At 46.9% G+C, this 24,060-nt stretch overlaps 1 protein-coding gene across 1 annotated transcript; it reads right to left on the bottom strand.

The window, feature by feature from the left end:
- Positions 1–873: 873 nt before the first annotated feature.
- Positions 874–23,478, bottom strand: LOC149333412 (pancreatic lipase-related protein 2-like). The gene is made up of 7 exons (XM_089557717.1): positions 23,423–23,478; positions 22,701–22,773; positions 14,467–14,609; positions 13,219–13,524; positions 11,377–11,629; positions 8,174–8,362; positions 874–1,127 (listed from the first exon to the last, which is right to left on the bottom strand). Exons 2-7 carry the CDS (start codon positions 22,768–22,770, stop codon positions 874–876), a joined length of 1,215 nt encoding a protein of 404 aa, XP_089413843.1. The 5' UTR covers positions 22,771–22,773; positions 23,423–23,478.
- Between the last annotated feature and the right edge of the window lie 582 nt (positions 23,479–24,060).

Below are 24,060 nucleotides of genomic sequence, written 5' to 3'. Positions count from 1 at the left end.
CCTGCTGTCTTCAATGTGCGATACGCAGGTGAGCCATATCAACTTCGGGTGAACTTCACTGCGAGCTATACTGCGAGCGTAGGTGGAAAAAGTCCGCGTGCAGCCAGTTGACTATGGACATACCTGTAACTCAAGTCAAGTCAAGTCAAGTCATCTTTATTTCAAATCCCAAAGATGCTAGGGGCGCAGCCAAAAAGCCTATTAAAGGCTTGACGAGGGGCTGCGCCCCGTACAAAAACTTCGTAACTTCGGCGTAAGAGTTAGCTATACAATGAAATATATTTTTAACAGAAACAACAGGGCGAAATGGCACTTTCATATAATGTTTAACTAAAGACTGTAGAAAAGGTGACGTACAACTGCGGCAAAGAAAACATACACGCAGTGTGGAAAACATTTTTACAGAAATGCACACTTTCAGTGAGGTAATAAAAATAATAATAGTGTTATCTGCACTCTGTAAGTAATCAAATGTGTTTAGAAGAAGAGGCAAGGTGTAACCAATGCTTTACCGTCCGTAATTGGTTCGGGTTTTGCGGAATGATGAAATGATTTTTTGTTCAAGTCTGTAGAGTTCCTTGAAGAAGATAGCTGTGTTTATGGCTGTAGTCCTGTAGCGTCTTAATAAGGTTTGCTTATATTGCTGCGGGATAGGAATTATATTCAATTTACGAAAAATCGCTTCTGTTGGTGCGTCTCGAGAAACGTTGACGATGATTCTAAGGGCTCGTTTTTGTAATCTATGAAGCTTGCTAACATTCGAAAAGTTGGTGGTCCCCAAAACCAAAAAGCTGTTAACCTATATAGGAAGTTAACTGACAACAACATCAAATATTTTAGAACCCACTTTATTGAAGCCTAGCAGCACACACATCAAAAGCGACTTTGAGGAATGCAGTAAGGCGGGCGGCTGTTAGTTCTCAAGAACTGGTTGCCCCTTCCTTTTCTTTTAATACTGTAATAACCCATCTCGCCGACGTCCGAGGCTTTTGCCCTTCTTTGACAACGACCGCTCTTGTATTCTGCCCATCCACCCTTGCAGTAGTAAGACTTGAACCTGCAACGCCTGCTTTTTATGGACTCCGTGAAGAAATCGGGGGCCTTGAAGTGGCTGCAGAAAAAGGCGCCTGAAAAAAGAAAAATAAAGCACACATAAAGCGCACATGTTGGTTCGTAAACATAGAGCTTGAACCAAAGTATAGAGGTATGCTCATGTACTACATGAGGACAAGGTTAAAGGCGTGCTGAAGGCCCCACACTGGAGCGAGCCAAGGCACGTCTGGTATGCTGCGTATATTCGCTGTCGGTTTCCTTCCAGCACTTTTTAATTCATAGCCAAGTCTCCGATCACAGTGCTGTAAAACATCATAATTAAAGTACTGCACACATTCGACTAAAGCCCGCAAATGTTTATGAGCCGCTCTCCTCCAATTCAGAGCCAGGATCTTCTTCATCATGTGAACGAGGACCCCGATTTTTTGCCCAGCACAAGGCGGCAACGCTGCCTCAGCCCCCATAGAGCCTCGACTTGGCCCCGCCAGACTTTTTTCTATTCCTGAGAATAAAATCGACGCTCGAGGGGAAACATCACGGATCGGTAGAGGTGGTTCAACAGGCCGTGACGAGGGAGCTAAACAGCATTCCGGTCCAGGCGTTCCTGGAGGCGTACGAAAACTGGAAAACTCATAGGCAGCAGCGTGTAGGTGCGGAAGGGTGCTATCTTGAAGAATTGTAATCGTTTGTACTATTCTCTTGAATAAATTTTGTTTAAAAAAATGAGTCCTACTACTTTCAGAACAGACCATGTATGTCTTGTGGGGACGCCTTCGTCCCCTGCGTTCACTTCCCCGCATTGCACCCCCTACTGTAGTTAGCGCCCCCGCAACGCACCCTTCTCAGTTGGTTACTTTAGCTAACAGGGGAGGGCGCTCGCGTCGCAGCGACACCAGCGCCACGGATGGCGTTTTGCTGCGCGCTCGCGGGGAGTGACGGGCCCTCTTCTGCTCGGCACCGGGATAACTCGCGGACGTTTCGCGAGCCGCTCCGCTCCTCGCCGCGGGCAACCTCGTGTGGAAACATGTTCCCCTCAGCTCGTCCCGTCTGGCCTCGGAGTTTTTCCCCCTGCCCTACCGTGGACGAACGTTCGCTCGTAACCGTGCCGGTGAGTCGGACATCCTCGATTCCTCAGTGTATTTTGTTGCTAGCTGGCGTTATTGTTGTTATAGCAATAAACGCCTTGTTTGTGTCAGCCAGTGTGTCGTTCCTTTGTTCCCATAGAGCGAGGCCCGCCGTGGCCGGCGTGCGCTCGGTAGCGCTCGCGACTGAGGGATGGGGTCCGCGCGGTTTTGAACTGGGTCAGCCGCGCTTAATCGGGGAATACGTGTTTATCTCCCCTTTGCAACCCCACAGTCTCACTGCACGCTTTGCGAGCAACTGCCAAAAGCTGCTTGCTGCTATCATTATGATCACATTTGCAGCATGTACCACAGCAGCAGTGTGTCATTTAAAATAGAATTCAGACGTTTAAACTCCAAGTGGAAGCGCAACGCCAGCCAAGAATTGTCCCCGAGCAGGCGGCAGCTCTTCAGTTTCTCTGCTCTTCGATCATGAATTTGCCGCGCTTTGTGTCCTCAAACATTGCTGCTAACAGTTTTAAAGTTAAAGGAGTTTGGAATACAATGGATGGAACCTAAGATTTATTTATTTATTTATTTATTTATTTATTTATTTATTTATTTATTTATTTATTTATTTATTTATTTATTTATTTATTTATTTCAGATACTGTCAATCCCATTGGGATTTTTACATGATGGGCACATAGTAAGAAGGCACAAATCGAATACAAATGGATGGAATACATTAAGAAACACTGTTTGTTGCAAATAATTACATGATTATGGGGGAAAAATACTGATAACAGAAAATAAAACGCAAAACAATAGAGCATTTTTCACAGAAACGGGTGCAACTTTATACATTGTAAGTAATGTGTTCATACAGATGCTGTTAAATGCCGTGATATGAGTGGTCTGTTGTACTTGTGTAATTGTTTTAATTATCGCGCCACTATTCTTCTACCATAGTTACAAACTTCTGCAAAGATGTGTTAGTACTGATAGAGCGGTTCAAACTACTCCATTTTTTTTTTGGCAAGCGGGAAGAATGAATATCTGAAGCAATCCGTTCGGAATGCGTACTCACTAAGGGTTAATGGGTGCTTATGCCCAGATGGTCTGGATTCTTCCACGGATACATATAACAAAGTATCTATGTTTAATGTGTTATGAACTAATTGGAACAATAATTTTAGTCGTGCTAGTCTGGCGCGTTTCTGTAAAGTAAGAATACATGCTTGATTTAGTAGTTGGGATGGTGAATCACTGGTCCTGTGTTTGTTAAAGATAAATCTAATTGCCTTTCTCTGCACTCCTTCTACTTTGTTAATGAGCAGTTGTGTGTAGGGAAACCAAATCGTGTTTCCATATTCGAAAACTGATCGTATAAATGTGTTATATGCTAACAGTTTGGTCTACGATGGCAATGAGGAGTTTGTCTGAAGCAGGGGCAACAGTATTAAAATTCCGCAAGTAGGCGACATACATAGCGTCAGGCTTGTGTCAGAGTAAGGTAATTCCCCCTGGGATATTGTTGGAAAGCTGACTTCGCAGGTCGCATTCATGGGACGGTGTCATCCCCGTCAAAACAAATCACGGCCTTTACCAGCTTAAAGCAGATTACTATCAACGGCATTAAAATAAAGCGAGCAACTTCTGTAGGCATCCCGCTGTTTACCTAATGCGCTGACTGGGAGATTAACTGGGCTGCGACGCATGCGCTGGCGTCGAAATTTGCACCAATTACTGATTTCACACCTACAGAGCAAGGTAATGGTTGAGGCATTACAAAAAATGTAAAACCATTCGAAGGGTGCCTGAAGCCATCCTGGTAGCCGAAGCGATAGCCTGCGTGAATTTCCTCCGAGCTCTTTCCGCGGGCCTTGACACATTCTCAATGCCAGCGGGGTATACTGAAGTACCTATTTCAGTGGCTTCGAGCGCCAGAAGACAGCTTCCGGAGCCCGTGTTCTATAATCTGTCCATATTCCATTGTCCATTTTCGGTCCATTTGTTCTCTGCCGGAGATACCCGCAACTTTCAAACACCTGTGAGAAGCGACCGGCCACTGAGTGGTTGGCGAACCGACCTCACCATCGCCTGTCAACGGCTGCGATGTACAGTCAATACTGAGGCGCATCGCAGCGCTCTATCAACAGCAGGCGACCGCACCTGACCACTGGCTGCCATTGGTTGTGACACGAAGCCAACGGTGACGTCCAGTCTGTAACCATCCAATGGCTGGGTCGCTTCCCACGGGCGTTTCAAAGCGGCGGGTATATCTAAGTAACCGATGACAGAAGACCTAATGGACGCTAAATGAACAATAGAAAATGTGAAGGTTATAGAATTCGGCCCAGGCCTGTTTTGGCTCGTGAGCGCTTGAAAATACTGCTTTTGTGGCAGCCGTAGGCCCGAGCTCACAGCATCCGCGGCTGTGCCATCGAGAGGCCTTCTCAAAAAGCGTTGACTGCACTTAGCCATGTTACTCACACGTCGTAAGCTGAAATAAATTTCTAGCGCGAGAAAAGAGTGCGGAAACAACATTTAGAAACGCAAAAACTGTGCTTTCAATGTATACAACGCATGACCGGCCAACGATCGCTGATAAGGTAAGTGTGGGCGAACCAGCTGAATGTAAAAATCATTTTCTAAAATACTGGATGTCGTAGGTGATTGAAACCAACTTAATGTGGTCGAGGCTCATGTGTACAAGTCTGCAGTATTTTTTTTCGTTCTGTACATTTAAACAGTGTATACTAGTTCGGTAACTCTTTTTGTTTTCCGAAAGAGTATAATTTCGAAGTGTAGAGCAATGATCAAAAAAGCGGTCTGAAATGTTCACAACGACGTACATTTATGACCATGGTAATAGGTTCTTGTGACTCAGGCGCATCTTTGTCTAAAGAGCGCCAAACATAACGTGAACATTTACGTACATCTTTTACCGGCCGGTAAAGGAAGCCCCAATGAGCTAGCAGTTACTGGAGCACATCTAGCGAACAATACAAATGCAAAGCCGCGTCGGGGATTTTATGGTCGCAGAGCCTCTGGGACTCTGAAACAGCCCAGCTATCACGTGGTAGTTTTCACATTTTCTGGGCTTTTCTTTTATGTTGCTGAAAAGATCTACGCAAATGCACTTTGCTGCAAACATTTCGTTCTGCTGTTTTTCAACACCTATACAACTTCTGGTTTGGAACTTTTTTCCTCAAGCCAATATTTTAACGAGTTATTGATAAACTTGTTAAATCGAAAAAAATGCTGCAGGCTAGGCCTCACGGCTCTCAACAGCACTCGATTGCTTCCACTCGCCTAACACACTCCGTCGTTCTTTAAAGCGTTCGTTATATTTAGGTGTTACACAAGGTCCATGAGGGGTGGCCCACCGCCGTTCGGAGAAATAGTTTCCGGTAGAAAGTTCTCCAAATGTTGGCCCCCCAAACAATAAACTGTGCAGCTAAAGCCACAGTTGCATTTAGGTGTTACACCTGGCATATAGGGATGCCCCAACGCCGTGCAAAGAAACAGTGTCTTGGAGAAATTCCTCCAAATGTGGGCCGAGCAAACAATAAACAGCGAAGCTAAAGACTTGGTTGCATATAGGTGTTACACTTGGCGTATGGGGATATCCACCGCTGTTACCAGGAACAGTGTGGTGTAGAAATTCCTCCAAACGTCGGCCGAGCAAACAATAAACTCTGCAGCTAAAGACTTGGTTACATACAAGTGTTACACCTGGCGTATGGGGATATCCCACCGCTGTCCCAAGGAACAGTGTCGTGTAGAAATTCCTCCAAATGTCCACCGAGCAAACAATAAACTTTGCAGCTAAAGACTTGGTTACATGTAGGTGTCACACCAGGTGTATGGGGATATCCCATCGCTGTTTTAAAGAACAGTGTCATGTAGACATTCCTCCAAATATCGGCCAACCAAACAATAAATTGTGCAGCTAAAGACTTGGTTACATTTAGTTGTTACACTTGGCATATAGGGATGTCCCACCGCCATTTGGAGGAACAGTTTCACGTAGACAGTTCTGCAAATGCCTCGCCGCGGTGGCTCAGTGGCTACGGCGCTCGGCTGCTGACCCGAAAGATGCGGGTTCGATCCCGGCCGCGGCGGTCGCATTCCGATGACGGCGAAATTGCTAGAGGCCCGTGTACTGTGCTATGTCAGTGCACGTTAAAGAACCCCAGGTGGTCGAAATCTTCAGAGCCCTTCACTACGGCGTTCCTCATAGCCTGAGTTGCTTTGGGACGTTAACCCCCAATAAACCAACCAAATCAGTTCGGCAAATGTCGGCTTGATTATTTACTTAACGCGAAACCCTTATCTGGAGCTCTCGAGATGCGTGCTCCTGGCTGCGAAAGCAGCCAAAGCGACGAAGACATGAAAAGACGATGCGGTACAATGAGTCTAACTTCTCATGTTCACATCCGCACCATTTGTCATCTACTTGATATCGAGTGTGCTGTCAGGAACGCCATCAATGTAAGTAGCTCAGGCGTTGCAGACACGTATTTTGTCCCTGGTACAGCCTTTATCAGAAGCTTAGAGCCCTGGCAGCTTGCTTCTAAGCCGTCTAGTGGGGCTCCCGTAGCATTCGTGGAAGTCCTACCCGTCGAAGAGGGCAGAACCAAAAATATTTCTACCGTCAGGTGATTTTGATCATGAAGGAAGCACTACAAGCCACACGGTATGGCTCAGGAGCAAACCACCTGAACTGTAAAGTTCTGACAAAGAGTGCATGACCATACGAACGCCAGATTATGACGATTTCAGAACAAAGTCCTTTTCCATAGATCTGCAAATAGCCTTATACAGTTGGAGCCGTGGACACTTTATCACATCCTTCCAATTCCCATCTCCCTTCCTTGCTCTCGCCCCATACGGCTGTATTTTGCTAATCTTAGAATGCATCCTCTTACCCTTGCCGGACTTAGAATATCTAGCCTTTGCATTTGGCATCCCCAAAATATCGTCCAGTTGATTACCCCAGGATGTCGAATTGGTTACGTAGCCAGCGCTTCTCCGTAATTTTTAACTGTCCCCGTAAAACTTCCTCCGTTTCTCCGTAATTTTCTCTTTATAATTTAAATTCAGGCATTTCCGTAAATCTCTAATTTCCTACCGAGGGGTGAGTACGCGCTGGACACAACAATTAGACAGTTATCTTTACGGGATATCTATCAGTCCCTGTTTTGCAAGCAGCACAGGTAATCGGCCCAGTATTGGAAATGGATGGCTTTACTGTGGTCCTATGTAGTACCGGCCTTTACCAATACATTTCCAATATTTCCAATTCCACCCCTGTGCGGCCCAATCAGAACGCCGGATCGGTGACAGCGGATCTCGATATGGGCACTGCTCAAGACGAAACGCATAGCCGCCACCGTTCGCCACTGCGAACCGCCTGCCTATATAAATAGTTTATTCCCTGCCAGTTCTTTCTGAGCTATGAGCGAGGCAACCGATGGAAGTCCTTCGTGTGCCGCTGCTGCTAAACGAGCTGCCAGAGCAGAGGCCCAGCGCCATCGCCGCCAGAATCCAGAGGTGCGTGCCGCCGTCGAATTCTTTGCCTAAATCTATCGAAAAGTTGAAAGAGCTGATGAGCTGCGCTCGAATTTTGCTTTAGGAAGTGACGTAGTCGTCGGCAATTTTTTTTCTATGTCGACACCCCTGCTACATACCTCAAAGCGTGGCTGCGGTGCACATCGGCCCAGGGAGCTATTTATGGGCCTATAATTTCATAGGAGTCTAAGCCTTCCGCTTTTTTCGAGAAATGGAAAGGCACTTAACTGCCCCAATATGTAAGTGGACGCCGCCGCCGCCTGCTCACAGCGAGACTGAGGTGCCCACTGACCCGTTCAGCCCGTTATGTTTCCGACTCAGAGGCATCACACAGATACCGCCGAAACCAGGGGACTGTGGCTAGAAGTTCTTTCACACTAAAATTGCCATTATGCAATCTAATCATTTGTCATGGGGAAACTTGCAAAAAAGAAAAGAAGCTAGTATAGTAAATCCATGTCCGGATATTGTGCACGTACTTGTCAGGCAACCTGGCTGGTCTGATCCTCCGTTCGGCCAGAAGTCAACGTCGCCGATGGTTTGGTTCACTCCATATCGCAACTGCTCAAGCGAGCCGGCGTTGGCGTGGATTACGTCAACAAATTTTGCATCCCCTCTTTTCAGGCACACCCTGCCGCGCTCAAAAAGAGGACCAGCAGGATCCAAGCCTGCAAGAGAAAAAGTTGCCACAGCCGTGTATATTCCTTCGAATCTGATAAGCTGCTTTAAACCAAAACCACGTATGCCACGATCGTGCATATCTTCTTCATTCAAGAAACCACATTTGAGAAAATGAAGTGTGGTAAAAGCTCGAAACATGTTTCATTTCCAACTCCCTTCCTTTGCTGAAGCATCCACTGTCAGGGAAAATATGGTGGTTAAATTTGCGCCAATGCGGAATATTGCCCAAGCCAGAAGCAGCTGCTAAGAACGGTGGGCATTTCCTAAAATAACTGCTCATAATACCGAGGGCAATATTGAGAGTAGAGGTACTTAAAATACAAATTAAATGCATTGGTTACTGGTGGGGACAATGCATACAGCAATATAGAATGGCAGGCACGACTGCGACGAGAAAATAACTTGAACAAAAACAGCAGCATGCCCTCTGTATTTCGCTTATAATGATGACTGGAAAGGAAACTATCGCTAATAACAATCACTTTTGTGCAGCCTTTGTAGAATGTCTAGAGCCCGGCGTTGTTTGTTTCTGCGCAGCGCCGAATGGCTCGCTGTTGTTTATTCAGTCTATTTATTCCCTGTTCTCTCATGGCTCGCAGGACAATATTTAGAGTAGAGGTACATAAAATACAAATTAAATGCATTGATTACTGTCGGGGATAACGCAGAGAGCAATATAGAATGATAGGCACTATTGCGACAAGAAAATAACTTGAGCAAATACGTCAGTCGAAACCTCGAAAAGCACAGAGGAATACGTATGCAGTAAAAACAAGTTTGCTCCAAATGAAGCACAAGTAAGTAGCAAAAAAGCATAAATTATCAAAAAATAATATCGCCGTTAGTAAATGTACTGAACGCAGCAAGTGCGTACGGTGCAGAAAAGATAAATGTAACACAAGGATTGCTCATAAGGAGAAAAAATATACAAAGTCAAAGCGAGTTTAAGAGGCTATGGTAAACTAATAATTTCGCTAACGGCGTCCTAAATTCATCAAAGTCTTTCGCAAGTGCAACATCTTTTGGCAGAAGGTTCCGCTACGTCTTTTAAATAAAACTACAGAAGGAAATGTCTTTCGAATGAAACTGTTCAGGCTGAATGTTGTAAAGTACCCGGGAACATCGACTTTACTGGAGTGATCAATGCGAGGTGAAATTTATGTTGGTGGCGTGATGGATTAATTTCTGAGTATGGAAGCCGCATTGTTAGTTTCTTTAAAAACGGAGGCACGCTTCGTAGTTTTCTGCGCAGAAAAAGAGGGGTTAATGACAATATGTTTTTCACTGAAGTCACATTCTACAAACATCGTTAAGGACGAAAAACCGTGTTGCGCAGATCTGCGCTGCCTCGAGGCCGTCCATAAGACAGTTAGTGAAGGTGTCTGATACGGAATTAGCATACTGTAATTTGGAGTGGACAAGCATATAAAGGAAACAAACAATTTCAGAAGCCAAGGAAAGCATAGAAGAATGTTTCTATTTTTTACATGTGGGTGTTGATCAATGGCGATTAATGGTGTCTATAGTAAGGCTGAACTATAATTGAATATAAAGTAGACGTGAGACGATCCGAACCCACTACCTCCGACTCTGGAATCAGCAGCCGAACGCCAAAGCCACTGAACACCACCGGCGGGTGTTTATGAACAAGACTGTTTGAAAAATCCACAAAACCAGTGCAATTATTTCTCAAACACTATGAGTTACGACACCAAGACACCTTAACGTGCATACATGCTCCAGTTTTTGATCTTGGGTATATGTTGGAGCGCAGCACCAAGAATTTCTGACATTTGAAAATATTCTGCCCTCCAAACTGTTTTACAAAATATAGCAACCTACGAAAAAGCAATGTGCTTTGCGCTGAACGAATAAGCTAACGCCATCATCACCATCAGCCTGACTACACCCACTGCAGGACAAAGGCCTCTCCCATATCTTTCCGCTTAACCCTGTCGGCCACACCCTGCTACGCTACCCTTCCCTTAGAATCCAGTCTGTTACCCCTTAAGCACCCTTGGTTATTTTCCTCCCAAACCCATTTCTTCCTCTTGGTTTCGACTGCGATGTCATTAACCCGCGTTGGCAACCTCACCCGGTCTACCCGCTTCCAGTCTTTTAACGTTTAACCTATCATTTTTCTTTGTGTAGCTTGCTGCGTTGTTTTTAACTTTAGCTGCATGCTTTTCGTTAGCCTCCACGTTTCTGCGCCATATGTGAGTACCGCTAAGATACAGCTGTTTTATACTTTTAAGACGAAAGCCTTCAATGCCTCATACTGTCGTGACCAAGCAAATGTGTCCGCAAATGTTAGCAAATGTGTCCGCGTTTCGGCGCCACTACTTAAAAAGAAACCGTCTTGAGGCTGGGAATCGAACCAGGGCCTTTGGCATCTCAAGTGGAGACGCTACCACTCCGCCACGAAGGCTCAAGGTTTGAGCATGAATAAAGGCGCATCTAGTGAAAGCATGGGTTTCATAAATGGAATAAAAGAAATTAAAAAAGAAACATAACAAAAGTGAAATTAAGGGAAAGAACACAAATTAAAAAATAAGAGAGCAACAAAAATAAAAATAAATAAAAAATAAATATTAAAAACTGTGTGCCAGGAAACGCTTTCGCCTTGCAACACTTTAGTGAGCCAAAGTTCCCCCTCAATTTTTTCTCTTGATGGATTGCGAGTGCCATTCATGTTCCGAGAGAATGCGCAATAATAACTCCAGCCCATTCTTATTCTTTTAGTTATTTCGCTCTCATGTTCCGGATCTGCCCTCTCTACCTGCCCTAAGTTCATTTCAAATCCGAGAATGTTGAATATCAATGGAGTCACTGTCCAACAGCAGAATTTCAGTAACCTCTTTGCCTAAAGGACAAACCTAGGTTTGATCAGGGATTGGAAGTTCTTACTTTTATACCACAAATATCTTAACCTAATTTCCTTATCTTCATTATATGAAATCAATTACTCGCTTGCTTGCGACTCGAGACTCAGAGCCCATACCTGTAATTCTTCCAATCTTCTTCCAGGTCTTTCTGTAAAAATGTCGACCACAGAATGCCGCAACCTGGGCTCCCAGGCTGAATCCTATGATGTGAATTTTTCCAGGCTTGAGGCTGCCTTTAGAAGCCGCTATCATTTTTTGAAATAACAAGGAAAGGAGCACTCCAGGCACCGGAGTATTCCTCGCTGCTACTGGGTAGAGAGGCGCTGCGGCCCCGACTCCCCAGTCCACCACCACTACGTTGAAGCCGAGCTGAGAGTGGTGAAAATAAAAAAAAACATATATGTAAATAAATGAACACTTCACACTTGGCTTCTAGTCACACTTCAGAGCGACTTAGCGTCCCAAAGCGATTTAGGCTATGAGAGACGCCGTAGTGAAGGGCTCCGGAAATTTCCACCACCTGGGGTTCTTTAACGTGCACTGACAACGCACAGTACACGGGCCTCTAGAATTACGCTTCCATCGAAATTCGACCGCCGCGGTAGGGATCGAACCCGCGTCCTTCGGGTCAGCAGCCGAGCACGATAACCACTCAGCCACCGCGGCGGCTTTAAAGAAAAAAAGGAGGCGAACGGGGCGCCAAACACCTCGCCGTGGCTCATAAAATATTACAGGCTGGAAGCATCTATGGCCCTTCCTTGAATTGACGATGCATCTGGTTGTAAAAGGATGTTAGCAATGGAGTCCCCCCCCCCACTTTAGCTTTGCAGCATGTTTCATAACATGGAAGGAATGTTTAAAAGGGTTGAAAATTGGGCGAGTTGGTACGAATTCATACTGGTGTGGCACCACAGGGACAGGGACAGAGTGACAAAAACACAAGTGCTCACTAACAACTGACAAAGTTTATTAAAAGCACAAAAATATATAGACAAAACCTATGGTTACATGCACAGTCATAACACGGTTACAAAGGTTACAGGCAAGAGCACACGTTAAATCACGACGAATCTACCTGTTATCATGGTTTAGTGTTCTTTGAAGATAATCAACCTCGGCGTCAAGCAGTAGCAAGGATGGCAAACTCACGCATACATCTGCCGACTTCCTTATGCGGAAGGCCTCCATAATCTCCCGGGAAGTCTTATCTTTATGCTTCCAGAGAACGTGCGTTTCCTTGAACAATGGGGCACACTTGTGGCTTTTTACATGCTTAGTCAGGTGCGTCCCCGAACCCCCGTCAAGTGACCTGGCGTGCTCCTGGAGGCGTACATTCAGACAGCGTCCAGTCATTTAGACCACACCGCAAGCACAGTCCACAAACGGGTTGGAGTGCTTCACCCCACAAGCGTGGAATGTTTTATCGGCGCGATCACAGTCACGGATGCATTTATTGCTTTCTGTGCCATGCAGTACAAGAAGAGGTTGATTTCTTTTCATCAAAGCGCATAAAGTTGGACCCAAATAGCAGTGTTATGGCTAAGTAGAACGTGTTGTCTGGCTAGTTGGTTCAATACTTCAGGCGTGGTAGTTGCGCTAAACACACACACTAGACAGGGTACGGGACGAGCGCTCGTCACGTCTGAAGCATTGTTATTGAAGCTTAGTTGCTATCATTAAGTTTTGTGCTTCCCTCGCAAAAAATGCATAGCTCTTGTCATTTTTTTCATTGCATAAAGCACAGACTGCTTACCGCCGGAAGTATTGCGCTTCTGAGTTTCATCGTCAAACAGTTGCTGGTTATTTCTACAGCTTGCCCGTTGACTTGCTAGCTGGGTGGGATGAACTGACAGCTAATGATCATCGTATTTAAATAGTGCAAGAACATTGAAACTTTCCGGAACTCCTGTTTCCTTTCCCTGACTTACTCACAAACCACGCGAAAGAAAATGACTTACCAAATTAACGAGGGCATTCTTCATTGAGTGAATCCACTTTCTTTCTCCATTTTCGGAAAATCCGTGTATAATAGCAGCGACTGGCTTCTTGAGATCCCAGCGTTGTCTCTTGTACTGGCGGTTCCACGTTTTAAGGCTTACTTGTACCCCGCGAGGATTGTCTTGTGAGTAAAACTTAAACTTCGTCCCGATAAGTCCCGGGGCAAATGGCCCGCCGAGGGCTATTCTCATGCGGTTCCTTAACAAGAAGCATCCCAAGCCTTCATAGCAAGGAGACTTGTCCTCTCCCTCTTGAACGTTCGCCACCTGGAAATAAAAGAGAAATAACCCGTATAACCGACTGCTCGTTTGGAGAAGGTAGTCTTACTCACATCGTATTATCTATTTTGGGTTTTACGTGTTCTGCCGCTTAAAGCGCAGCATCGAATAATAAGAAAAATATTTTTTTTTTGCATTTTAAGCGCTAACATGTGATGTGACAGAATGCCCTTAGGCAAAATGAGCCATTGTCCGGTTGTTTGAAGTAGAAATGCTGGTTATTGAGTTTTCAAGACATCGAAAATAGTTTCATTTTTTCTGCATTAGGAAAAGTTGCATTTACCTATTTAGTAACTTTTTTATTATAAGTCATTTAATTCATTTTTCAGACCACTACCAAGGCGGTCCTCGTAGAAAACTTGCCTTTTTGAAACGTTACACAAGCCGTATCATTATTCGTTATGCAATTTATATTTACTACTTATTTGAACACTTAATTTTAGTTTTCCTTAATTCTCTAACACATTAAGGATCGCAATACTAAACAACTAAATAAAATTAACGCCAATCAAGACAGTGCTTCCCAAGGGTTATGCAATGCATTTACGGATTTGAACTCGTGTTACCTTCTTCCTGCCTTAGAGCACGAAGCACTTTTTGCACAGCATTTGAACCATGCTACGACTGACCAAGAATAAAGACCGAGTATTTTAATGCTCTTTGTCGACTCGCTTCTCTCAAAGTTGCCGAAGGAACGCAACGACTAGAATGAGCGGTTGTACGGAGTAGTTTTTCTAAAGACTTCTATTGCAGCGCGTTTAGGATATCATGAACCATACGGCCCCACCGCGCATCCCTGATGGTCCTGACGCTTCAGGTTTTCCACAGATCGCGGGCATGTGGCGCCACCTGACGCCGCAGCGCACGGTACGCGATAAGCGGTAGTGGTCACGGAAATTGATTATACATGTTCTTCACATTTGACTGTACCTTCGCAGCACCTCTTATCCCAGACTCCCAGTTTAGGCTCTCTTCATTTCCTCCTGCCGTACCACTGTGAAAGGACCTGCCAGAGCTCCCCGGCCTCCGGCGACGACCATCGGCAGTGGCCACGCAAAGTAAGAGGATTGCCACTGAAAAATGATTCAGCGATGTTATTAACTGCATTTTTGAAGTCATAGTTGATGTGTCACTCATGTCAGAACCATCTTATTCATTAACGTTTTGGATGTTGCCGGGACCGGATATCTCCGAATGCAGGCTGCTTCATTAGCTGCACTTATGGCAATTACTTAAATAAGGCATTTTTCTCTCGCACCTGGATTTCCGATAGCCATGTAATCACTATTTTATGGGTTTACTTTGATAATCAAGGAATAATTGGAGCTAAAATTTTTAACCCTTCATAGACCAACACAAGAAATGGGGAGGTTGCAGCCTCATTAGCGCATGACTAAGAAGGAAGCCAATACAGATTTAAACCAAGAAAATAGTGCCACGTATCATTGTAGCGTCCGTTCGTTCGCGCAAGGCCACAGAAAAGGGGTGTTATCATTTGTGTTCGTGACGCGAGAAGCGACCGGTCTAATCTCGATTGTTCACAGCCATGAACAGCTGCATCTACATGTTTCCAGATTACTCTAGATCATCTCGACCTGTTATCTACAAGTTTCCTTGCCGGCTTTAAACTGAACGATGCCGCGAGCAGCGGGGATTCGTAGTTCGACGACTGACGAGCACTTTTGTTGCTTACGCCGCCGCCGAGTGATTCAGTTCTTTTGCGGGCGCAAGTCAGCCCAAATGAAGAGCTTCGTTTCGAAGTCTTGGTGTTTTCGTGACCGCTGGACTGCCGTCACTACAACCTGACAACTGGTGGAGGTGCTGGGTAGCCTCCCATGTTCCGGACACCCCTTACAAATCGTGACGCCAGCCCTCTGAGTCATCTACCGCAGGACCTGAGTCCAGTCCACCGTGCAAGCCGACGCCTGCAAGGGGACGCACCTGAGTTCGGGATTCTGCCGGACCCTACACGAAAGCGAAAGCCAGCAGCAACGTCTACCATGAGCTTGCCCCAGACGATGACTCCAATCATTCTTCAGTAGGCCCGGGTGCCACCAACCTTCGACGCTTCGCCTGGCGCCGACCCTGAAGAATGGCTAGAACAGTTCGACCGTGTGACTGTTTTTAACCAATGGGACGATGCCACGAAATTAAGGTACGTCTTCTTCGCCTTGGACGGACCAGCAAGGATCTCGTTTGAAAATGAGGAAGCTAGTCTCACGAACTGGGAAATCTTCAAGGAGCAGCTTCTGAAGACCTTCACAAACGTCGTGCGAAAGGAGAGAGCCCAGCAGCTGCTGCAGTCTCGCATACAACACCCAAACGAGACCGTTGCAGTGTATACTGAGGAGATGAAGCGTCTCTTCCGGCGTGCCGACACGAACATGAAGAAAGAAGAGAAGGTGAAGTTGCTTATGCGAGGAGTTAAAGAGCAACTCTTTGCCGGCCTCGTCCGCAACCCACCGGAAACCGTTGCGGAATTCGAAGAAGAGGCATCCACGATGGAAAAAGCTCTTGATGCCCGAGCCCGCCAGTATGACCGCCAGCAGCCAGTTTTCTCAGCAAGCTGCCTGGACGCTGCTAACAACAATGACCTGCGGGAGGTTATACGTGGAGTTGTGCGAGAAGAGCTCCGACGATTGCTGCCAACAGGAACGCAGCCGCAGCTTACATCGCTCACTGACGTCATCCGGGACGAGGTTCAACAGGCCTTGGGTGTGACGCCGACCACCATGCAGCCTACGGAGCCCCCAGCCATGACTTACGCCGCAGCAGTGCTCCGTCCTGCACCTCGACGACGGGACCCAAGCCCCTATCGCCCTCAGCCAGCTGCGCTCGACCGCCGCCCTCTCGCCCCAACCCGCCCGTCCTACGAGCGTCGCAAACAGCCGAGGAAATGCGACGAGTGGAGAACTCCCGACCAGCGCCGCCCACTATGCTTCCACTGTGGCGAAGCCGGTCACGTCCTCCGGCACTGCCCATACAGAAGACTGGGCATCCGAGGGTTCTCTTACAACGCTCCACGACCCCGACCCGGCCAGCGACCAGCCCAAATCGAGGAGTTTTTGCGTCGAGAAGAATACTCATCGATCGCCGAGCCGCCTATCGCGTTCTCCGTCGCCATCGTCACAGCGCTATGTATCTCCTAACCGAGGCTACGCAGTGCGTGGATGCTCCCCCAGCCCCTGAAGGTTAAACTAAATAGAGCAGCCTCTGGAGATGAGGTTACTTCTGAGCGCAAGAACAAAGATCCTCCATCGACGAAAACGCAAGACCATGCCTCAACTACGACGACTACACCGACGACGACGACGACGCGGCCAGACTTGAACCTTATACCACCGCCCAGAGAAGTAACGTCGGAATACGCCCACCGCAGTCTCACTGCCCGACAAAGCCGAGACCGTACACCGAAGACAACGTGCAATACGAAAACGCGAACAAGTGACCTTGAGGTTACGGTCGACGATCACGCGATTACTGCCTTGATGGACACCGGAGCTGACTACTCCGTCATGAGTGGGCCGCGCGCTCTCCGACTCAGGAAGATAACAACTTGGGATGGCCCGCTCATCCGCACCGCAGGTGGCAACCTGATTACGCCGTCAGGACGCTGCACCGTGAGAGTTACTGTAAACGGGAGAACCTATGCGACAACCTTCCTGATCCTACAGCAGTGCTTCCGAGACGTGATTTTGGGAATGGACTTCCTGAATGAACATCGAGCGATAAATGACCTTCGATCTAAGTCGATCAAGCTTTCCACGGACAAAGCCATACCTGTTGCGACGAGCGCGACTCATCACGTTGCCTTAAACGTCCTCGACGAAGCATTGAGCGTACCACCCCGATCAAGTGTCCTCGTCGGCATAGGTACTGGAGACATCGAAAATGCCGAAGGTGTTATCGAGGGGAACACCCAGTTACTCCTGGATCGAGGATTGGGCGTCGCAAGGACAGCCGCCGAAATCCCACATGGCCAAGCCCAGGTGTTGCTAACCAACTTCAAAGAAGAATACCGGCATCTAAACAAAGGTACGACGATCGCTTTCCTCGACGAGCTGGCAGACATCAGAGACATTTTTGCCCTACCCGACCAACCCGTCGAACCATCTGACCAAGGCCATCAACCAACGTTTGATATCAACTGAGCATTACCAAGGAGCAGACAAGACCAAATACACAATCTTCCTCAAAAGTACAGCGATTGCTTCTCATCAGCATCGAATGTGCGACGAACCAGGCTTGCTAAGCACCGCATTGTCACAGACGAACACGCCCTACCACTGCGACAGAGCCCCTACCGCGTATCGCCGCTAGAACGCCAAGCTATCAGCAAGTAAGTTGAGGAAATGCTTCGTGACGACTTCATCCCGCCATCGAGGAGCCCCTGGGCAGCACCAGTCGTCCTAGCGAAAAAGAAAGACGGCACCCTTCACTTTTGCGTCGATTACCACCGCCTGAACAGCATTACGAAGAAGCATGTCTACCCCCTCCCCCGCATCGACGATACATTGGACCGGCTGTGCAACGCTAAGTACTTCTCATCGATGGACCTGAAGGGCGGCTACTGGCAAATTGAAGTCGACGAAAGAGATCGCGAGAAGACTGCGTTCATCACACCAGACGGACTCTTCGAGTTCAAGGTGATGCCATTCGGCCTCTGCTCTGCCCCAGCGACGTTCCAGCGAGTAATGGACACGGTGCTCGCAGGCTTGAAGTGGCAAATTTGTCTAGTCTACTTAGATGGCGTTGTTGTCTTCTCCTCAAGCTTTGAAGACCATCTCAGAAGGCTTCAGATAGTACTCGAAACAATCAAGTCTTGAGGCCTAACACTGAAACCAGAGAAGTGCCACTTCGCCTACGAGGAGCAGCTGTTCCTTGGTCACGTCGTAAGCAAGGATGGAGTTCGCCCAGACCTTCAGAAGACGGCTGCGATCGCAGAGTTTCCACAGCCTAATCACAAGAAAGCTATAAGCAGATTCCTTGGATTGTGCGCTTATTAATGGCGATTCGTGAAGAACCTTTTGCGCATCGCTGAACCTTTGACCCAACTTACCAAGGATGACGTACCTTTTAAATGGGAAACGCCGCAAGCGGAAGCTTTCAAAGAGCTGAAGCGCCGCTTACAGTCCCCTCCTGTGCTCGGGCACTTTGATGAAAACGCCGAAACCAAAATCCATACCGAAGCAAGCAGTGTGGGCTTAGGAGCGGTCCTCGTTCAGAAAAATGGAAGACAGCAGAAAGTTATCGCGTACGCTAGCCGTTCAGTGTCGAAAGCCGAGGCCAACTATTCGACCACCGAGAAAGAATGTCTCGCCATTATTTGGGCCACGTCGAAATTTCGCCCCTACCTGTACGGACGACCATTCAAGGTTGTGAGCGATCACCATGCTCTGTGCTGGCTAGCCAATTTGAAAGATCCCTCCGGCCGCCTTGCTCGTTGGAGCCTGCGCCTTCAAGAATTCGACATAACTGGGGTCTACAAATCTGGCTGCAAGCATTCCGATGCAGACTGCTTGTCCCGAGCCCCCGTCGACGCAGCACCGGAAGAGGAAGACAGCGACGCTTTCTTAGGACCGTTAAGCGCCAGCAGTTTCGCGCAGCAGCAGCGCTCGGATCCTGAGTTGCAAAGCCTAGCTGATTATCTGAAAGGCAAGACCGCATTGCCTCCCCGAGGGTTCAAGCGCCAACTGTCGTCCTTCGTCTTTCACAATAGTGTCCTCCTGAAGAAGAACTTCGCGCCCAACAGGACAGTGCATCTTCTTGTCGTGCCCAAAAATCTCAGGCGAGAAATTATGCAGGCACATCATGATGAGCCAACCGCAGGGCATCTCGGGATTCCTCGCACGTTGCACCGTATCCAGGAGAAGTACTATTGGCCGCGGCTAACTACCGACGTCTCCCTTTACGTGAAAACGTGCCGGGAGTGTCACAGACGCAAAACGCCTCCGACTAGACCAGCCGGACTCCTGAACCCCATACCACCGCCAACTAAGCCCTTTCAGCAAATGGGGATGGACCTCCTCGGCCCCTTTCCGACTTCATCATCAGGTAACAAGTGGATCATCGTGGCCACCGACTACATGACCCGCTACGCCGAAGCAAAAGCGTTGCCTAATGGTACCGCAACAGAAGTTGCAAAATTTTTTGGCGAACAAATTCTCCTGCGACACGGCGCCCCCGAAGTGCTCATCACAGACAGAGGAACGGCATTTACAGCGGAGCTGACGCAAGCCATTTTAAGCTACAGCCAGACAAGCCATCGGAGGACAACTGCCTATCATCCACAAACCAACGGACTCACAGAAGCGTCTGAACAAGACCATCGCAGACATGCTCTCCATGTACATCGACGCCGAACACAAGACGTGGGACTCCATTCTGCCCTACGTGATCTTCGCCTATAATACTGCCGTCCAGGAGACAACCAGGTTTACCGCATTCCAGCTGGTATACGGCAGGAAGCCCACGACAACACTCGACGCAATGCTCCCGCACGTTTCCGACGAAGACAACCTTGACGTCGCCGCCTATCTTCATCGCGCCGAGGACGCCCGAAGACTTGCGCGGCTTCGCATTCAGGACCAGCAGCACACCGACGCCCGACGCTACAATCTGCGCCGACGAGACACGCATTACAAGCCAGGTGATCGTGTTTGGATATGGACGCCAGTTCGCCGCCGAGGATTGAGTGAAAAGTTGCTGCGACGCTACTTTGGCCCGTACAGGGTTCTCCGTCGCATCGGTGACCTCGACTATGAAGTCATCCCCGACGACACGACAGCATCTCAGCGACGCCGCAAACGCCCGGAAGTCGTACATGTCGTACGCCTGAAGCCATATTATGAACGCTAAAGGACCGTGTTTATTTTCATTTTAAAACATCGAGACGATGCTTCTTTGGGAGGGGGGTAATGCCACGTATCATTGTAGCGTCCGTTCGTTCGCGGAAGGCCGCAGAAAAGGGGTGTTATCATTTTTGTTCGTGACGCGAGAAGCGACCGGTCTAATCTCGATTGTTCACAGCCATGAACAGCTGCATCTACGTGTTTCCAGATTACTCTAGATCATCTCGACCTGTTATCTCGAAGTTTCCTTGCCGGCTTTAAATTGAACGATGCCGCGAGCAGCGGGGATTCGTAGTTCGACGACTGACGTGCACGTTTGTTGCTTACGCCGCCGCCGAGTGATTCAGTTCTTTTGCGGGCGCAAGTCAGCCCAAATAAACAGCTTCGTTTCCAAGTCTTGTTCGTGTTTTCGTGACCGCTGGATTGCCGTCACTACAACGTGACAATAGTCACAGCATGCTAGTGGTTTGGTCCGAGGAGATTGGTGATCACAGACGGAAAAGAAATTGAGTAATCTTCTTGATTCCTGATAATTTCAACAAAAGTTAAAGTAAAGAGAACAACATGCCACCGGCGGAAGTCACACGCATGGTTTGTGCACGTAGAATACTTTGCTCTACCAACTTCTTGATGGTGCTTTCTCCTTGTACTATCGAAGGTATTAGCATTTCTATCATGAAACTTCTGCAGCGAAATTTCGAGAACGAAGCACTAGGAACCACCTGAGTGATTACAACTAGCGCCCTCCCCCCAACAGATCTTGTGCATGTTCTGAGTGCCTCTCCAGAATCCTCCAGTGGAACGAGCAAAACGCTATGCACTGATGCTGCAGTCAAGGAGGTCCTTTTCAACTTTTCCCAATTTAAACCGGAGCCTACAAATTTAGTAAAAGACTGTAGGGTATCGAATTGATCTCATGTAAAAAACATACCTTTTTAGCTTCCAACCGGCGTAAATAGGAAAGGAAGTGATATCCATGATTGGCAATGATTACAAAAGTTTTGTAATTTTAAAGCTATATAGGATGGGCGGCCATTCTATAAAGTATTTCAGATATGACCGTACTGCGCCCACCCTCGGATAGCATGCTAAATGTATGGACTTAAGACAGTCCTATTTTATTTTTTGGGAACCCAATGCTAAAGCTAGAGCCCCTTCTGTTATCGCCACTTTTACATGCTAAAAGCAAAACGTAACGTGCCGGGTGTACAACTTCCGTTTATCGAATAGAAAGTTAGCCTACGAAACCTACGCGTAGCACAACGCTACTATGGAAGAATAATAGTTATGAGCTGTAAGTCATGCATGTAAGTCATGACTGTAACTTGCTGAAAAAAGAGATTAAGAACAAATTATTACATGAGAATTGATTTTTCGGTGACATGTTTCAGCCCAAGAGGATTTAGAAGCCTTGGCGTTGCCCCCCCCCCCCCCTTTTGCCAAGCACTTATTTATTCTAAGAGCACTGCTCTAAATATTGCAAGCCTACCAGGGAGCCTCATGAAATGGTGTTAACCTAGAACAAGCTCTTGGTCACTAACACGTATCAAGCTTTTCAGTGAGGACATGAGCACGGAGTATTTAGCCGTTGGCTAGTACTACGGCTATAGAATTGAACAGCGGATATATTATGTTGAGGATCACATTTCGCCATCAAAAAATATCCGCTCAATCACTTAGCTTCCTTCACTAGGGTGCTACTATAAGAGTGGCTTTTTCGAAGCAAAATATTGAGAAATATGCTTATGCATTTTGCATGCACTCCACAGACGTCAAACCTTGGAAATTTTCTTCAAATAAAGCCCCGGCACAGCGAGATTACATATTTTTCTTTCAAAGGCACCTTCTAAACTAGATAAGCTGTCATCACTGCTTCCGTTCTCGTTATGCAGGGTTCTCTATATATGACAGTGTTGATACATATAATCTAGACAATTGATGGTGGCTGTCTTGATGCTTTCTCCACTAATCTATTCCTATTTTAATTTCGAGAGGTCAAATGTCAGCGTTCCAAAACTATCATTGTCGGCTCGCTAAGCACTGAAGTTGCAGCTTGTATGAGTCTGTGAGCTTCGGCAGCCAGAAGACCATGAATAACTTTCACCTAGAGCGCGCACATTTTCCTGGCAATAACCACTACCATCCTCATATATGTGTCCAATGGTTCATATATGTGTCCAATGGTGTGTCCAATAAAATAGGCATTTGAAATACCACATAACAATAATGTGTATCAACATACGTACTACAAGAACGCTCTTAAAAACGAATATAGAAAGCACTGAATATTATCTGGAGTAAGCATGCGCTTACCTGAAGCATACAATTTTGCCGTTGTCGGTGTGAGTAGTTTGCCTTGTTTCAAATTCATCCTCACCAGCATAATCTGTAAATGCAACATATTTAGGTCTGATCCGAGAATGTAATTTGGGTCATTGCTACGTTTTCTTGTTTATTTCGTGTAAGAAAAGCAACCCTAATTTAGAGCGAAGGATCCGACTACGTTGAATGCAACAAATTCACCCTCGAAAAAATTCTTAATCAAAATTGAAGGCTTCAAAATAACGAGGTAATCACCTTTTATTTAGAAAGTGCATAACGGTAGTCGACACAGGTGGTCAAGTTGTTTAGATGCGTGTGATCATATTTACTTATCGCTAACTGCGGACAAATTGTTCACAGTTCCCGTGCACATGCCGTATAAAATATATGATAAAAATAGCAGTACCTCAAATAGAGGCCACCGTAAACAATCCAGCTTTCTAAAGTGGGCAGTAATGGCGACATTGTAATCGTCAGCAACCACATGAGATTACGTTCACTTCACTTCACTTCACTTTATTACCTTTAAGGGCCCCAGGATTGGGGGTATTACATAAGGGGTGGGTTACATTGAAAAATCAGATTAAATAAACAAAGAAAAACGTAAGATACAAATATTATTCGCTGTTAAAGGTAGCAGTTAAACAGTTCGCAAATGTTGATGGGCAGGTGATTGCGGCGATGTCGTTTTACCAGAGTCCAAACTCACCTACCTCCGCTCACTGGCTGTCTTCTTTCCCATGTGGCCACGTGTGGCTATGAATGTATCCTCTTCTGGATAGACGGCTTCGTATGCTATGAATACGCCAGAGGAGCAGAGCTATACTCTAACAATGGAGTGCAACACGCCATCTGTGTAGATGTCCACTCCATCAACTGTCCATAGACCAGATTCTTTTACCCTCACACGCAGGCTGCTGGCGCGCCCCTACTCTCGACACCAGTCGCCATCTATCGGCGCGCGCGGACCGATGGACTGCGGGTCGCGCCGGCGCAGCGCGTAGAATGCATGTTTACGTGTTCGCTTCTGTCGTTGTAGTGCTCCATCAGCTAACGTATGAGGGTGTGTGCTGTGCGTCACTACTCACATTTTCCCTCTACCACACAGTACTGCAGTTATCTTGCGCGCAGTTAGTCGTTAACGTGACACCTCCGAGTTTTTTTCCGTTCATTTGGATGTGAGTAAGTGCGGCGAGGCAGTGCGCGTCTGCCTCGTTGTTTGTGCCCACCATGATGATATTGATATTGATTATTAGCGCTCGTGTCCTGTCTTCACCTTTTCTGTGTCTCGTTTTTCGGGCTACGTTTTTCAATGATGATATTCTGCTGGCTGGCTGAGGATTCTAAACAC

The sequence above is a fragment of the Amblyomma mixtum genome, chromosome 8, assembly GCF_055824585.1.
Source record: "Amblyomma mixtum isolate Tamu chromosome 8, ASM5582458v1, whole genome shotgun sequence".
Taxonomy (NCBI): Eukaryota; Metazoa; Arthropoda; class Arachnida; order Ixodida; family Ixodidae; genus Amblyomma; species Amblyomma mixtum.
Note: the sequence above shows the minus strand (reverse complement) of the source record. Positions and strands in the feature narration are given on the sequence as shown.

Coding starts and splice junctions, on each gene's coding strand:
- LOC149333412 (XM_089557717.1), bottom strand. CDS start 22,770: ATGCTGGTGAGGATGAATTTGAAACAAGGCAAACTACTCACACCGACA. Junction 14,610..22,700: donor GGCAAAATTGTATGCTTCAG/GTAAGCGCATGC, acceptor ATCATTTTTCAG/TGGCAATCCTCTTACTTTGC. Junction 1,128..8,173: donor CCAGCCAGGTTGCCTGACAA/GTACGTGCACAA, acceptor TTCTTTTTTCAG/GCGCCTTTTTCTGCAGCCAC.